General features: G+C 41.1%; 2 protein-coding genes across 2 annotated transcripts; both read left to right on the top strand.

Annotated features, from left to right (window-relative positions):
- Nucleotides 1-242: 242 nt before the first annotated feature.
- LOC101066905 (3-hydroxy-3-methylglutaryl-coenzyme A reductase) lies at nucleotides 243-7,552 on the top strand. The gene is made up of 20 exons (XM_003974466.3): nucleotides 243-384; nucleotides 1,297-1,473; nucleotides 1,689-1,800; nucleotides 1,915-2,002; nucleotides 2,081-2,165; nucleotides 2,251-2,356; nucleotides 2,707-2,813; nucleotides 2,893-3,009; nucleotides 3,098-3,258; nucleotides 3,510-3,763; nucleotides 3,862-4,028; nucleotides 4,481-4,675; nucleotides 4,754-4,912; nucleotides 5,372-5,529; nucleotides 5,614-5,719; nucleotides 6,034-6,204; nucleotides 6,321-6,461; nucleotides 6,541-6,699; nucleotides 6,774-6,928; nucleotides 7,008-7,552. The coding sequence occupies exons 2-20, from the start codon at nucleotides 1,309-1,311 to the stop codon at nucleotides 7,060-7,062; spliced, it is 2,661 nt and encodes an 886-aa protein (XP_003974515.1). The 5' UTR covers nucleotides 243-384; nucleotides 1,297-1,308; the 3' UTR covers nucleotides 7,063-7,552.
- Nucleotides 7,553-9,501: 1,949 nt separating this feature from the next.
- fxn (frataxin) lies at nucleotides 9,502-14,649 on the top strand. The gene is made up of 6 exons (XM_011615240.2): nucleotides 9,502-9,697; nucleotides 9,837-9,917; nucleotides 12,118-12,206; nucleotides 12,288-12,408; nucleotides 14,071-14,168; nucleotides 14,298-14,649. Exons 1-6 carry the CDS (start codon nucleotides 9,590-9,592, stop codon nucleotides 14,434-14,436), a joined length of 636 nt encoding a protein of 211 aa, XP_011613542.1. The 5' UTR covers nucleotides 9,502-9,589; the 3' UTR covers nucleotides 14,437-14,649.
- The last annotated feature ends 1,323 nt before the right edge of the window (nucleotides 14,650-15,972 follow it).

Raw genomic sequence — 15,972 nt, 5'->3', positions numbered from 1 at the left:
CAGCTGTGGCGAGATGTCAGAATATCATAAATCGATTCCAGGTAAACTCCAGTAAAACCAGTATGTAAACTGTAATCTCTCTCATGTTGCCCCTGCTGTACATTTTGGCCGCCTCTCTGAGTGGTCAGATTAGGCGTACTCGCGTTGTCCACGCCCCTTTGTTGTGGTCGCCTAGGTAACGGGGCGTGGTCATAGCGCTCGTCAGGCAGGTGAGCACGGTGATTGGCTGGATGGTCGGAAGATGTAGTAGCGTGCCATGGTTCCATCTCTGTTGAGCGAGCAGCTGAGAAAGCGCCCCGAGCGACTGTCCTGACTCTGACTCCGCGCAACTGGAGCTGGAGCTCACCGAAGACTGGACTGTCGCCGCGGTTGTCCATCCTCATCGTAAGTTTAACACTTTATTCTTCTTAGAAAAATATCAGCCTGTGCGGGGTGTATGAACTAAACCCATCCTCCAAAAATAACAAGGCTCAAAGCGGCTGCGCAGTGAACGGTTTATATGTTGATTGTTTCTAGTAATGTCAATAATAACAACACTAATAATAATAAGTCCTGACTGAGGACGGATAAAGGTGTTAAAAAGGTGACTCTAGTCCTCAACTAGACATCTTATTCAGCGAGTACATCCTTAAGTTTAAAATTCCTGCCCAGACGTCTCTATTCTGTGATTTGTTTTTGTTTTTTTCTTTTCTGCACAACCTATGTTGTTCCATTACTCCACTGCAACTATTTTTTATCTTCAGTTTTGCTGTTATGCTGCCTTGGGCTAATTTTAATAGATTTCATATTCAGTAATAGTGCAACGAACATGAAGTCACAAGCCATCATTCTGACAGTTTGTCAATTTGTGTGTATGATTACATTTCTGAAATGATGCATGCTTTTTTATATTGATGCTGACAGAGTTTTGGGAACATTTTGTATTTGTTTTTATTTATAACTTCAGTTTTATCATTGAATTACATGTCTAAATAATGGTAAATCTTAAAGTCTGCATATTTTCATCTAAATTTCAATTTCATCATTGAATATAATAGAAAAAAACAGTTAAGCTACCAGGTGGATAAAATAGGAAATAATGCAATTTACAAAAAACTTTTATTTTTTTACAGTAATCACAGTATGCATAACCATTATTATATTTCTAGTTGCACATTAACATGCAGGTGACCACACTTACAGTATAGTTTCATGTGGGCGGTGTCCGGTTTTACCTTGTGACCTGATGAAATATAATTCTGGTTCAGGTTGTGCGCTCAGCTTCTCTCACCTTTCCCTGCTTGTGTCTTTTGTTAGCCCTGCTGCACCATGCTGACTCGTCTCTTCCGTATGCATGGCCTCCTGGTGGCCTCCCACCCCTGGGAGGTGATCGTTGGCACAGTCACGCTTACCATCTGCATGATGTCCATGAACATGTTCACAGGAAATGACCAGATCTGTGGTTGGAACTTTGACTGTCCTAAAACTGAAGAGGTAAGAAAACTCACATGTGCACCACTTTGTAAAGTAAAATGCTCTTGATTTGAAAAGAGACCAAGGACTATTTGCACACCTAACTTAATCAAACACTTGAAAAGGCTCATTCCAAACACTGAACTCTGACATATCCTCTTTCTAACTATATATTTATGTTAACTTTGATGAGTTGATCCAACATGAAAAAAGGATATTTTCTTCTCTTTACACAGCAAATTTTGAGCAGTGACATCATCATCCTGACCATCACCCGTTGCATCGCCATTGTCTATATCTACTTCCAGTTCCAGAACTTGAGACAGCTGGGATCTAAATACATTTTAGGTAACATATATCTAACTTTGTTAAATGTTTGAGGTAAATAACATTAATGGTGTGTTTTTGGCCCAGCTAGCTCCATACTGTGACAATAAAAGCCATTCTTCTGCTTTCAAATAGGCATTGCTGGACTTTTTACAATTTTCTCCAGCTTTGTATTCAGCACAGTGGTCATTCACTTCCTTGACAAAGAGCTCACAGGGCTCAAGTAAGGAAAAACTCTATATATTAGTCTTTCCTGTCAGTAGCTGCTATTACATTTAATGGTTCTGTTCCGACACTCTAGTGAGGCCTTACCCTTCTTCCTGCTGCTCATCGACCTCTCCAAAGCATGTGCTCTTGCCAAGTTTGCCTTAAGCTCCAGTTCTCAGGTTGGAACAAACACAAATTTTAGCACAACATTGCAGATTTTCACAGCAACTCTGACTGGTATAAAAACAACTACTACTTCTTCAGGATGAAGTAAGGGATAACATTGCTCGTGGAATGGCGGTGCTAGGGCCAACCTTCACTCTGGATGCCCTGGTGGAGTGCTTGGTGATCGGAGTGGGAACAATGTCAGGTACAAGAGTTCCTTATCAAATATTGTGAAATATAGAGGCTCAATTTAACCCCCAATCAGAAAAATGTACACTTATCTTTAATGCTATTTAGCCTTCATTGATAAGAGCACTTCTAAAAACTGAAATGAAAACAGTGGGATTAACTGGAAAGAATGGGAATGTTGCAACAGCACTCAGGATATTTTTCAAATGGTGTGTGGTGGTGGTGTTGAAAATGAAAGACTGTGTGCGGAGTTGTGTAAATACTTTGTCCAAACCTTCTTTCTACATTTTTCTGAACTGTTTTCTGAACGATCTCCTCCCTTCATTTTGTTATGCTGTGAGTCACCTTTTCCCCAATATTTTCCAGGTGTGCGACAGTTGGAAATCATGTGCTGCTTTGGCTGCATGTCTGTCTTGGCCAACTACTTTGTGTTTATGACCTTCTTCCCTGCATGCGTCTCACTGGTACTGGAGGTGAGAGACCAGCATTTTTATTAATCTTCTCTCCAAATGTGTGTTATTTCCCTTGAGTGAACCTGTTTTTGCTCCATAGTTATCACGAGAGAGTCAGGAGGGCCACCCGATCTGGCACCTGGGCCACTTTTCCAGAGTGATGGAGGAGGAGGATAACAAACCGAACCCTGTCACCCAGAGAGTCAAAATGATCATGGTATGGCCTTGCTTCTACTATTTGCACATATTATTGGTTATTTCTTTGGAACACCTGTGATTTTCATTCTCCTATGTGTGCTCTGTAGTCCTTGGGCTTGGTGATGGTCCACGCTCACAGCAGGTGGATCGCTGAGCCCCTGTCCATCAACACAACAATGGTTATTCCAGACATTGGCATAGAACTGGACCACCGTTCCCCCAGGAGGATTGAACCAGAAAAACCACTCTGGCATTTCTATCTCACCAGGTGACACTGGTGATATGCTTACGTATCTCTGTGAATAGATGATGCAGCATCTCTGTTCAGTTGATTTTCAATATTTCTAGACTTTAAAATAGACTTTTAATAATGTTAGTCTAATTACATTTATAATGAGATCATATTGTTTTATTCTGACATCCTATTATGGTTTGTGTATCCATCCATCCATGAACACGAAAGGAAACAAAAAATCAAAAGATGAACATTTTTTTCCTGTCTGGTCTTGTTGCCTCCAGGATGATAACTATGGATGTGGAGCAGGTGATCTGTCTGGCATTAGCTCTGCTGCTGGCAATCAAGTACATCTTCTTTGAGCAAGTGGAGATGGAGTCAACTCTGTCACTGAAGAACCCCATCACCATTTCTGCCCCTGCCCTCACCCCACGGAGGCCCATTGAGACATGCTGTAGGAAGGAGTTGTATGTTTCCCAGCCCCTGGTCACCACCCAGTGCGTATCCGTCCCGGAGCCAGCCAGTCAGACTGAAAGAGGTGTGTCTCTTCTGACTGTTTAACAGACCGACCGGTGCCAGTGTGTATTCAGATAGATGTGTAGTACCATCATATCCACCTCTACCTTATTTTTATAGATGAGGTTATCAGGCCCCTAATTGCACCAGCTGCTGATCCCCAACAAAAGAGTGTATTTGTAGTGGGGGAGGAAGAGGAAGAGCCCAAACCATTACTCGAGGAGCCTAGCATTCCAACAAAGACCAGGGGATTAGAAGAATGTGTAGCCATCCTAACCAACCCAGAGGTGAGACACTTTGCACCACAAACTACGCGGAGGTGTTACCTCACCTAAATTTAGCCCCATCCCACCAATAAGACTGCAGAGTTTGAGGCTGGTGTGTGGTTTAACTACATAGTAATAAGCTTAGTCCCCTCGCCACTTTCTGAGGCTCATCCAATTAGAGCATGACGCAGTAGAAAAGACAGTTGCACTTATTCTAAAGTATCTTCAAGGCAACTCATCTTTGCACTTTCTCAGACCGGTCCTGAGCAAGTAGGACACTTTGTTGACACTAATGTTTTTTTAAAAACTGAATGAAACCATTTCCTTCTCATCCATTTTGCCATGCTTATGTGTTTCTGGCTGGCAAACTTTCAGTAAGGAACCCTAGAACATCTTCTCAGAGAGAAGCAGGGGACAGTTCTTCACAACAAAGATACTTGTCGCAATGTAAATAAACAATCTGTTTCCTGTAGCTTGGGTCCCGTTTCCTGAGTGATGCTGAGGTGATGTTGCTGGTCACTTCCAAACACATTCCTGCATACAAGCTGGAGGCTCTGATGGAGAGACCCGAGAGAGGAGTGGCCATACGCAGACAGATGATATCTGCAAAACTTCCCTCTCCCACAGCTCTCTCTTCCCTGCCATACACAGACTATGACTACTCTAAGGTGAACAGGCACATACACACACCATACAAGATGCTCTGTTAACTGTCTTTCAAGCCCGTGGTGATTTTGTGACTTCAGGTCATGGGTGCCTGCTGTGAGAATGTGATTGGCTACATGCCAGTACCTGTGGGCGTGGCTGGACCACTGCATCTGGATGGCAGGCAATTCCAGGTTCCCTTGGCAACAACAGAGGGCTGCTTGGTTGCCAGTACCAATCGAGGCTGTCGAGCAATTGCTGTGAGTTTACTAACATTGCTGCCTCCACATTCTCTTCCAAAACTACAGTATTAGGTAGTTGCTACTATAGACAGAAATTGGCCTCTGTATGATACATTTTGATAGGCCACATATTGAAATCAGAAAGATTGCGAACCAGATTTGGTTGTAGCTAATAGACACAGCTAAAAATTACTTAAAAAATTAAATTGTAGTGACAGTTTTGGGAAGTGGGAAGTGTAAGTAGTCCAAAACTGTACATAAATGCTCTTTACTATCAAAAATGATTGTCAGTTTTTGCAATATTACAGATTTTGTTCTCCGGGAAAGATTTCTTGGACTTTTAAATTAGTACACTACAGGTCATATTCGGACAGCATTCATTTAATTTTTATTATTTACTGAATTTCCATGATCTTCTGAATCTGAAATCTGAAATCCAACTTATTTTAAAGTAACCATGTCTGCTGTTCTTTGTAGCTTGGAGGCGGAGCCAACAGTCGTATCCTGGGTGACAGCATGACTCGAGGACCCGTGGTGAGGTTGTCCTCCGCCTGCCAGGCCGCTGAGGTCAAGGCTTGGCTGGAGAGTGCTGATGGGTTCCAGGCCATTAAAGATGCCTTTGACAACACAAGCAGGTAAAAAGAGAAACCTGATGCTGTCCACTCTATTTCTGTTGATTTGCTGTATTTGAATATTGATTTTATGGCTGATGTCGGCAGATTTGCTCGGCTGCAGAAACTGCTGGTTGGTCTGGCTGGGAGAAATCTCTACATCCGCTTCCATTCAAAGACTGGGGATGCCATGGGGATGAATATGATCTCTAAGGTGACAGATATTGGTATTATTGTTATGGGTGTTTGTCACAATTAAAATCATCTATATGATATTTGAATTATTTATGGTTGATATAAATATTATAGACCATATATACAGATTCATAAAATATTTTTTACAGCAAACAGTTTTCAAACAGCATTTAGAACAGCATAAACAAATGTAATATTGCACGCTTTGAGCTTGAATAAGACTTCTCTTCAGCCTGGATGACTGAGAACATTCATCAATAAATAAGAAATGCCATCAGTCTGTAGAACAAATGTTACACGCATATGTGAACCTCGTGTGCGATTGCCGTGCAGGGCACAGAGCAGGCTCTTTGCATACTGCAGCAGCACTTCCCAGAACTTCAAGTGGTGTCTGTTAGCGGGAACTACTGCACTGACAAGAAACCAGCTGCCATCAACTGGATTGAGGGTCGGGGCAAGTCCGTTGTGTGTGAAGCCACAATCCCCGCGAAAGTGGTGCGAGAGGTGAGTCTTAATAATTTCATCAGCCAGATTGTTGGTTTCACCTCAGTCAGGTAGTGATCAGTATAGCACTTTCATCTTTCAAGATGATTCATTCACTCTCTGTCCCTGCGATGTAGGTTTTAAAAACAACAACAGCAGCGCTAGTGGACGTTAATATCAGTAAGAACCTGGTGGGCTCAGCCATGGCAGGCAGCATTGGAGGCTATAATGCACATGCCGCCAACTTGGTGGCTGCCATCTACATAGCCTGTGGGCAGGTAAAGTAGCTCCAAACAGGTATGCTTGTGCCAGGGTTGTCCTGCTGGGTTAACATGCCTATGCGCTTGTGTTGCCCAGGATCCAGCACAGTCAGTGGGCAGCAGTAACTGCATCACCCTAATGGAGGCGTCAGGACCAACAGGAGAGGACCTCTACATCAACTGCACAATGCCCTCAATAGAGCTGGGCACTGTGGGAGGGGGAACCAATCTGCCTCCTCAGCAAGCCTGCTTGCAGGTACATACACACACAGATACAGACACATACACACACTTTTGTGTGCGTTTGACATGGTGATTTTGTGTGTGCAGATGTTGGGCGTGCAGGGAGCCAGTCAGGACTGTCCAGGGGAAAACGCCCGGCAACTGGCCAGGGTTGTGTGTGCCACTGTCCTGGCTGGAGAGCTTTCCCTGATGGCTGCTCTGGCTGCTGGCCACCTGGTCAAGAGCCACATGATACACAATAGGTAAATCACAAATCGGTTTTATCTTTAATTCATGATGCCTTTACAGACACACTCATATATGCAACATTTCTCTGTCCAGATCCAAAGTGAACCTGCAGGAAACTCCAGGAACATGCACAAAACAGGCATCCTGAATGTGGGTGGGTGGTGAAGCCTCCATCTTTGACTTGACACTCTGGGTGGAGCAGCAATCCCTTTTCTTGAGCACTAATAATTTGTTCAGTGAAAACAAATATCAGAAGTGCTAAGCAGAAGTGCTTCCTTTTACACTCATCGGCGCTGCCAGACATATGTGCAAAACATCTGCCCTCTGCCCTCTGGGAGGGATATACCTGTCAGCTGTACACACACTTCAATATTTGTAGGTGTGATTTGGATGGATATGTAATGATCTTATTTGTAAAATCTCAGAAAACAGGTTATGATGTGCATGTTAGCAACGAGGTCCCAGAGTAAGACAGCAGTGCTGCCAATGTCACCAAGGCTGTAAAGTTGTATAATCCAACAGATATACAAGCAGCAACAGACCCGACAGAGGGAAAATTGAGTTTTTCTTGATGTTAGTGTGTTGTTCTGTTCTGTTCATGGTTCATTCTGCATAATTATATGATTATTAATTCCTAAGTTGTTTGTGAAGTTTTTTAACAACATACAGACACATACATTTTGTTTACTGAAATATTTCATTTCGATCCAACAAATATTCAAGCCCTTTACCAATTCACAGTCTTGTGGAAACAAATACGGCAGAAATGAAAATGTGTCAGATTGTGCGAGTACTCCTTTACTATTGACTCTGTTTCTGACCCAAACAATGGACGATAAGTGATCTGAGTGATCGGAGTTTGAACAAATATACACACTGAGACCCTTTGAGAATGTAGGATGAGCATCAAAGTCTACGAAGAGCTCTGCCCTCTAATGATTTTGCATTATTTTAGCTCTTCATCATGTGTGCTAATTGAATCAAAATGTTCATGAGTGATGGAACCAAACTGAGACTTTAGTTTTTTCCAGAGCTGTAATTCATCAGTTGCGGGCATTTGGTGAAGCTGCATTTTAATTATTTTATTCTTAAACAAGTAGTGTGTTACAGGTGGTTAAAAAGCATGTTTTTCCTCTTTGATGAAAATCACAAAATATTTGGGATATATTTTGTAATAAATAAACTAAATTCTACAGTGTTGCTTTATACCACAAAAGAATAAGTGCTCAGTGAAAGCTTTGCAGTATTAACATCTGGTCTTGTTGCCTCCAGGATGTTGCAGCAGTGATTACAGTAGTTTATCACACCTAAAGTATTTTGAATATAGTGATGCAATAATCATTCAATAATTCAAGCGCTGGTTCTTGATATTGCTGGGTTCATTGTGTATAAAAAAATGACAGATGACATTAGTATTAACAATTTAAAATTGATTTAGAACCAGAAAGGAAAATTATTTGATTTTTTCAAAATAAAATTAACAAATAGATGCTCACTGGCAATAAAATTATAAATCACATTCTATTTCATACAAATTGGAAATGAGTGACAGAAATAATCTATGTGAACATAAATGTGGGTGCATCCTATCTTATAGTATGACTTTGTCTTTAGCAGAGATCATGCCAGCCAATGATGTCATTGGCTGGGGAGTGAACTGTCTAATAAGATTACAGTTTTAACTTTCTTTTGCCGACATCCGGCTCGTTGTCCTCAGCAGATGTACCTGACTGAAATCCTCCACTGATCTCTGGGTCCTCAGCAGAGACGCTACCAGCCTATCAGAGGTGAGCCTGACACAGTTTACCAGCTCTGATTGGCTGACCTCGGTGAGACGCTCATGAATACTAAAACAGCGTGGGTACAGAGAGCATGAAGACGTTATGGATGAGAGTAGGTCTCCACTGGAACCACTAAATGAAAAGAAAGTCAAGTAAATGCATTTGTTTACTTAAATCAGTTTGAAAGTTCTCAGTGCCCTAAAGTTATCTGAAAAATAATTTCATTACAAATATGCTCACAAAACGTACAGCATTTATTGTTTTATGTCTATAATACTTTTACCTACTTTACCTACTAACTGCCACATTTTTTTTATATCTTGACTCATCTGATGGTGGCAGATTTAGATTTTCCACAGGTACTTCTGCTAAGGACAACTCACATTTTCATCATTGAAAAGCTAAATCTTACCAGCTTCTTCATCCATAATTCACATCCTCCACACATTTCAGATGAGCCTGACGTTGCATTAAACAACATCATGAGCAAGGGACCAAACTTTTAAATCCTTAGATAGGGCCCAGCGGCGAGCTGGAGATGCATCTACGCCTGTGCAGCGCCTTTGGCCATATGCAGCTGGATATTGCTCTCGTGCAATCCCTACGACCACACAAGAGAAGGAATGGTCAAGAAAACAAATTAAATCTGACAATTATTTCAGTTTTTTTTTAATGGCATTTTTGCTTTTTTCACTAGCTTCTACAGTATATTACCTATGTTGATCAAAGAATCTTGAAATAACAGTTATGTCCAATAGGGGTCAGTAAATAAACCAAATAGTAGTTTACGAATGGATGATATTCTCACGAAGAAGAACCGGGAAACAAGGAAACCAACGAAGAAGATCCCGGACATCAATGACGTTTTGAATAATGTAAACATTGCTGGTAAACATGCTTTTTTGGTCTAAAACTACCTATATATATTCTCTTGTATGTAATCTCGCGAATAAGCAGCTCAACATGGCAACATTTCAGAGAATGAGGAATCTTTCAAAGCAGGTATGAAGAGTTCCGAGCTAAAGTTAACATTAGTTAGCTAACAGTGGAGAGGCACAATAAGTTATCAAGATGACATAAAATTACATCATCATCAATGCTCAGCAAAATCAACTCATTTATTAATTGTTAATTTTTCCAGGCCAGGAGCTTATCTCACATCTTGGGGGGTCGTCCGCACACTAAAAACTGGCTTCATCCCATCTATCTCCTTCCAAACCAAGTAAGTCTGTTATCGCCCCGTAGCCTGTTCACAACACAGAATTTCATTCTTTGATAATGACACATATGAATGTGGATAATCTGTTTAACTCTGTTGAGCCTATGTTAAATAGAAATGTTATTAGTACTTTTAGTGACATTATAATATTGCTATTACAGATTAGTAATCTTAATTAATTTCTCTACTACTTATCATTGTGTCAAGCGCAATCTTTTGTATTTTGACCTGAATTCGGCATCAATGGTTACGTGACTGGCTTCATGAATTTTAAACACAATTAAATCATCCTGCCAGAGACTTATGCTATCCTCTTTTATTGGGCTTAATTCAGGACTAGTTTCATTCGAAAGTCTCAACTCTTGGCTGATTTCTACCAGTCATCATTGCTATGTGTTATGTCAAAAATTGAGTTTAACCTTGAGTAATTATTTCTTTTTTCTGAGATTGGTTCTTCAGTTAGGCCAAAAGGTCACATACAGCATAATGTAGTTGTTGCATAATGTATTTCACACGGCCGTTGTACAGTTGTATTGCTTAAGTGTGGCTCAGTAACATTTTTCTTATTCTTTATGATTTTTGGAAACAAGTCCTGAATATGACAACTGTAGTTTACATGTATTGTTTTTAAAAAGGTGTGCATTGCTTGAAAATAGAGAAAATGAGGTTATTTTCCAGAAATGTTCACCCCTAGTCTAGGCTGAACATTTCTGGAAAATAACCTCATTGTGATTTAGTTTCCTGAATATTGTATTTGTGATTTAATGAGATACATTTTTTATGGTCCCCTTGTAATGCATTTTTCATCAAACACAATAAATTGATCTATGTTATAATCAACAACTTCAGATTCATTATGGATAAATTTTTTTTCTTAAAGGCTTGACTTATGTTGAGCTCAATGCAAATTAAGCCTGAATCCATATGAAAGATGGTTTATTCATCTACTTTGATTACAGTTAGAAGATTACTAAATACTTTGGCTTGTAGTCTTGTGGGACAACTTACCATAAAACATGATGTGTAAACATGTGAACTGCACTTCTCAATCACTGAACTTAATGATAAAGAAATAAAGTACACATGTATAAAACTAAAGCTTACTGGTCTCAACTCATCACGCATAGTAAAGTGCAGGAAAAGTAATCACACAAATATAATTTGTTGTTGTAGTTTTAGTTTGAAAGTTGTTTCATCATGTAAATTGACCAGATTCTGCTATCACTTGTGTCTCACAAGTCAAATAGCAGCTTTTGCTCTTATAAAATCTTGTTTTATTATATCACAATATGCATATTAATCCCATCAAGAAAATTCTTCCTGATTGCTGTGGAAGATGGGAGGTTACATGAGTTGGCGGAGATACTGACTCAGCACCAGGTTTGAGTCCATGTTTATCAGAACGAGCCCAGTAGATCCTTACATATGATCCCTCCTCCATTGATCTGCAACATTGTCTCAGTTTAGCAACGCTATCTTTGGTGTCAGATTTCGAGTGGGACCACTTTGCCACCTTCCTGCTCCAGGACCAATTGTGATATCATACATTGGTGAATGTGACCGATTGTTCTGTTGCAATAATCATCTATGACCATAATGAAGTATTTGTTTTATTCATCGGTCCTTTTCCTTTATGACTTTATTTACTGTATCAGTTCTGAGATCATAAAACTTAATGTTCCTTGTTTGATATTTAGTGTTTTCATCCTGATTCTGACAGATCCACCAGTGTTTCACTTGTGATTTTAGATTTTGTATATTTTGCTGCTGCTGGTTTGATTTTTTTTTTTCTGCTTATGACATCACAGAACAATGACCTGAAGAGAGGAGCTCCCAAGATAAATGTGATGGTTACAAATAAGTGGAAACTTTCCAACATGAGTGGAGCTTAGATGTTCCAACCTGTTAAAGACAAATCCTATTAAAAAAAAGATGATCAAATCAAATGATTCTAAACAGGATTTTATTTGTTAGACCTTAATCTTTTCTACAAAAGAGACCTCTGCAAATCTGTGTAAGATTATCTCATGACTGAAAATGTTTTAGATATGGTTGAAGATTAAGTCAACTTTAACAGTTTTGTATACTGGTGAAGCATCATGTGTTACATCTCTTCTCTTTTTTGTCAACTGAAAACCCTGAGGAGCAGATCCTCAGAACAGAAATAGAGGGTTTATGTGTGACAGCCAGTTTTCTGTGTCAGTGTCTTGCCACCAGGGTTGATTCTGATGTTTGGAGGAGAAACTTCCACCTGTCCTCACACCGACAGAAGTCTGCACCCGTACAGATCAGGTGAAGAGCACCTTTGACCTTTCCCAGCCATTGTCGAGAGTTGCAATATTTGCTGCATGTTTATGCTGCTGTGTGTGACAGTGAGTTGTCAGAAGCAGCATATGAGAAGTTGGCTGATGAGACGCTGGATAGCCTAGCGGAATACTTTGAAGACCTGACTGATGAAGCTTTCACTGGAACAGACTATGATGTCGTCTTTTCAGTAAGTCTTAGTCGGGATTGTGAAACAGGAAGTGTCTCTTGTCAAATGTAGACTTAAACCTAAACTAATAAATTGTCCAGTATAATTCTGTTGCACTTTGCAGGACTACAACCTTTAGGAAAGTAAAAACATTTGCATCATTTACTGTTGCACAGACATCCTGATTGCCATTGTTGAACTCTTTATACTTTAAATACCTGATGTAATGACATTAGATGGGATGCATTTACTCCTCATTACACCCCCAACACACCTTTAGAACCTTTTCCGTCTACAGGTTATAGTTTGAATAGTAATAGACTGATAATATGTCGGTAGTACCAATAAATACATGTTAATAATTATTTTTAGTAAAAAAAAAATCCGTTCCATTTACTGCCACACGAGAGCGCAATTTAGCTTCAGGATATAAGGAGAAGAAGAAGAAGATGGTGCTAGTTTTAAAACGTTTTGTGTGTAATTATATGCTGGTTGCTATTGATACAAGTCATGTTTTCATTATTGCATATTAAGTATGAATTACAATTTCATTTTCACCTCTGGTTATAGCAACAAATGACAAAGAGTACCATTGTTTTTAGTTTCAAATACTACTACTCGTTGATTTGGGTTGTCTGCATATGTAAATACAATTCAGTTCTCTTAGTCTAACTGATTAATGTTAATTATCTGAAATTGGGAAAAAAACCCAAAAAAATGACAATGATATTACCGCATAACACGTGTGATAATTACAGCTGAAAGGCTACGTCTCAGTCACATTTTTTAAATTCACTGGGTTTCATGTGGGTCTGTAGCTGACTGCCATATATGTTAGATGCACATGACAGAGATGGTTATACAAGATTCAGACTGGCACAAGATCAAAGCAGGTTGTCACTAATGAGGTATATCCAACTGTGTCTTGTGGTTCTAAACCAGAGGGTGTTGGTCACTGAAGGATCTATAAACATCATGTTTGATATTGTGTTTTTACATGAGACCTGGACAGATATCAGGATTGTGATAGATATCAGGAAGATATCAAGAATGCCATTCGTGCATCTGGGTGTTAAAGTTGCCTCACCTAGTCAAAAGAAGTTGACAGCACCTTAACACTATATTTGTACTGCATAACATTGTGTGTGTGTGTGTGTGTGTGTGTGTGTGTGTGTGTGTGTGTGTGTGTGTGTGTGTGTGTGTGTGTGTGTGTGTGTGTGTGTTAGATTGAGGCCAGCCCTGCTAGCTGTGACTGATTTGCTCATGTTCCAGCTGAACCCATTTTGAACTGTCTGCAGTAACATATGGGGTCATCACTAAATCTGAACAGGCTCTCTCTCTCCCTCCCTCTCTCTCTCTCTCTCTCTCTCTCTCTACTCCCCCCTCTCTGTCTTCATCACAAACACACACAAACTAGATGAAGGTGTTCACTCCTTTTTTTGAACCTAAACCTCAGTTGTCCTCTTACAAGAGCTTCAGCTCTCTGAGCGATTTCATGACTAAAGTCTGCTGAATTATAGGAGGGTCTTCACGAACCTGTCCATTAATGAGCCTTCCAGGAGTAACGGTGGTTTGGTTTAAAGGGTAACCTAATGCTCTTCTGTTTCTGCCCATCTTAATTACAGTGTGTGTGTGTTTGTGTCTGTGTGTGAGATCATTTATGGCCTTTGTCTGTTCCTGCAGAGCGGCGTGTTAACAGTGAAGGTTGGTGGTGACCACGGCACATACGTCATCAACAAACAGACGCCAAACAAACAGATCTGGCTTTCTTCCCCCACCAGGTAAGACTAGAGGATCCTAGTACAGCACACACACCTGAGCCTGATGGTGAAAGGAACTATGTAGCAGTCTTCAGAAGCTCTGCCTGCGGCTGTCTTACTCAGGTAGAATGCGATCTTCTCTCTTTTCAGTGGACCCAAGCGATACGACTGGACTGGGGAACACTGGGTGTACCTTCATGATGGGATGAGCCTCCATCAGCTGCTCTCCAAGGAGTTTTCAGTCATCTTCAACAGAAACATTGACCTGTTTGACCTGCAATACTCTTGAAACCCCACTTATTCCTGCCCTTCCTGTAGAGCAGAAAGTGGGATGTAACTGTTCGAGAGCTAAAGACGCGCGCGCGTGCGTGTGTATGTGGAGGTGTAGATGTGCCATCTGTGACATTTTCAGTTTGTTTCTGTATATTGTTAAAAGAATGACTGTACTAAGGATATGACCTCAGTCACTATTAAAACCCAAATGTGTCCATAAACAATCTAATAAGCTGCTGTCTGCATCACTTGCTCCATCCTACCTGGAGGAGCTATTGACACCTTATCATCCAAATAGACCGCTCCACTCTCAGAAAGCTGGTCTACTTGTGGTCCCCAGAGTCTCTAGGGGTAGAATGGGGAGCCGAGCATTTAGCCACCAGGCCCCCCTGCTGTGGAACCAGCTCCCTGTCCAGGTACAGGGGGCTGACTCCATCTCTACTTTTAAGATTAGACTTAAAACCCTCCTCTTAGAAAAAGCTTATTGTCACTAATTCTGTGGTTGCAGTTATTATCCTAGACAGACAAATTATCATACTTGGGGTGTCGTCTAATTATTAGGTTAACATCTTAGTTATGCTGCTATAGGCCAAGGCTGCCGGGGTCCAGAAACATGAACACCTGAAAGACCTCTGTCACCCCACTGGGTCATGGTTTCCTCTCCTCTCCTCTCCTCTCCTCTCCTCTCCTCTCCTCTCCTCTCCTCTCCTCTCCTCTCCTCTCCTCTCCTCTCCTATCCGAGTAGATCAGCGAGATGTTATTTCTTGTATAGTTTCTCTGCTTCTCCCCCCTCTCTCTCTGTATTCATCTACAGGTCTAGCCACCTTTATAGCTCTATGCTGGCTTGCCAACCTCCGACCCTGCTGACCCGCCCAACTCTTATACCAGCAGCTTGTATTATTAATATATTTTTATGATTTCTGCCTTTTTTCTCCTCTACCTGTCCTCTCCCATTCTCCTCTCTCTCTACCCAGCCCCCCCCCCCCCCCCCCCCCCCCCCATCAGCAGGAGGGTCCCCCTAAATGAGCCTGGTCCTGCTCAAGGATACTTCCTGTTAAAGGGGAGTTTTCCTTGCCACTGTTGCTTGTTGGGGGTCAGGCCCTGGGATTCTGTAGTGATACAAATGTGTAAAAGTTATGTTTTCTCCAAGGAGTACTGGTAGTTATGTGATAATACACTTTGATGCACTTTAAATAAAACCATCTCACTGGTATAACTTGTTTGACTGAGCTACTGCCTGATCCTCTCAGCTGGTCCTGGGTCAGATCAGCTTCCCTCGCACACTCACTGGCAGCAGAGGATGAGTGACGGCTGAGGCTGCTGGGAACAGAACTCTCTATCGCGCTGCCCATCACACTGGACTCGCAGGGTTGGAGGAAGCTGATCTGACTGAAGCCTCTGGGTCAGTACAGTTGAACCCTGCTTAAATTAAACAGTCTGATCACATGTTCACTGAGTTTTAACGGTCTTTGGTAAAGAACTATTACATAACAAGTCACTGCAAATGAAGATGAGTCAACAGAAGTCCTGTAATTACAGCAGGAAGGGAGAA

This window comes from Takifugu rubripes, chromosome 21, assembly GCF_901000725.2.
Source record: "Takifugu rubripes chromosome 21, fTakRub1.2, whole genome shotgun sequence".
Lineage (NCBI taxonomy): Eukaryota > Metazoa > Chordata > Actinopteri > Tetraodontiformes > Tetraodontidae > Takifugu > Takifugu rubripes.
The sequence above is the reverse complement of the archived record's forward strand: the minus strand, read 5'-3'. Positions and strand labels throughout refer to the sequence as shown.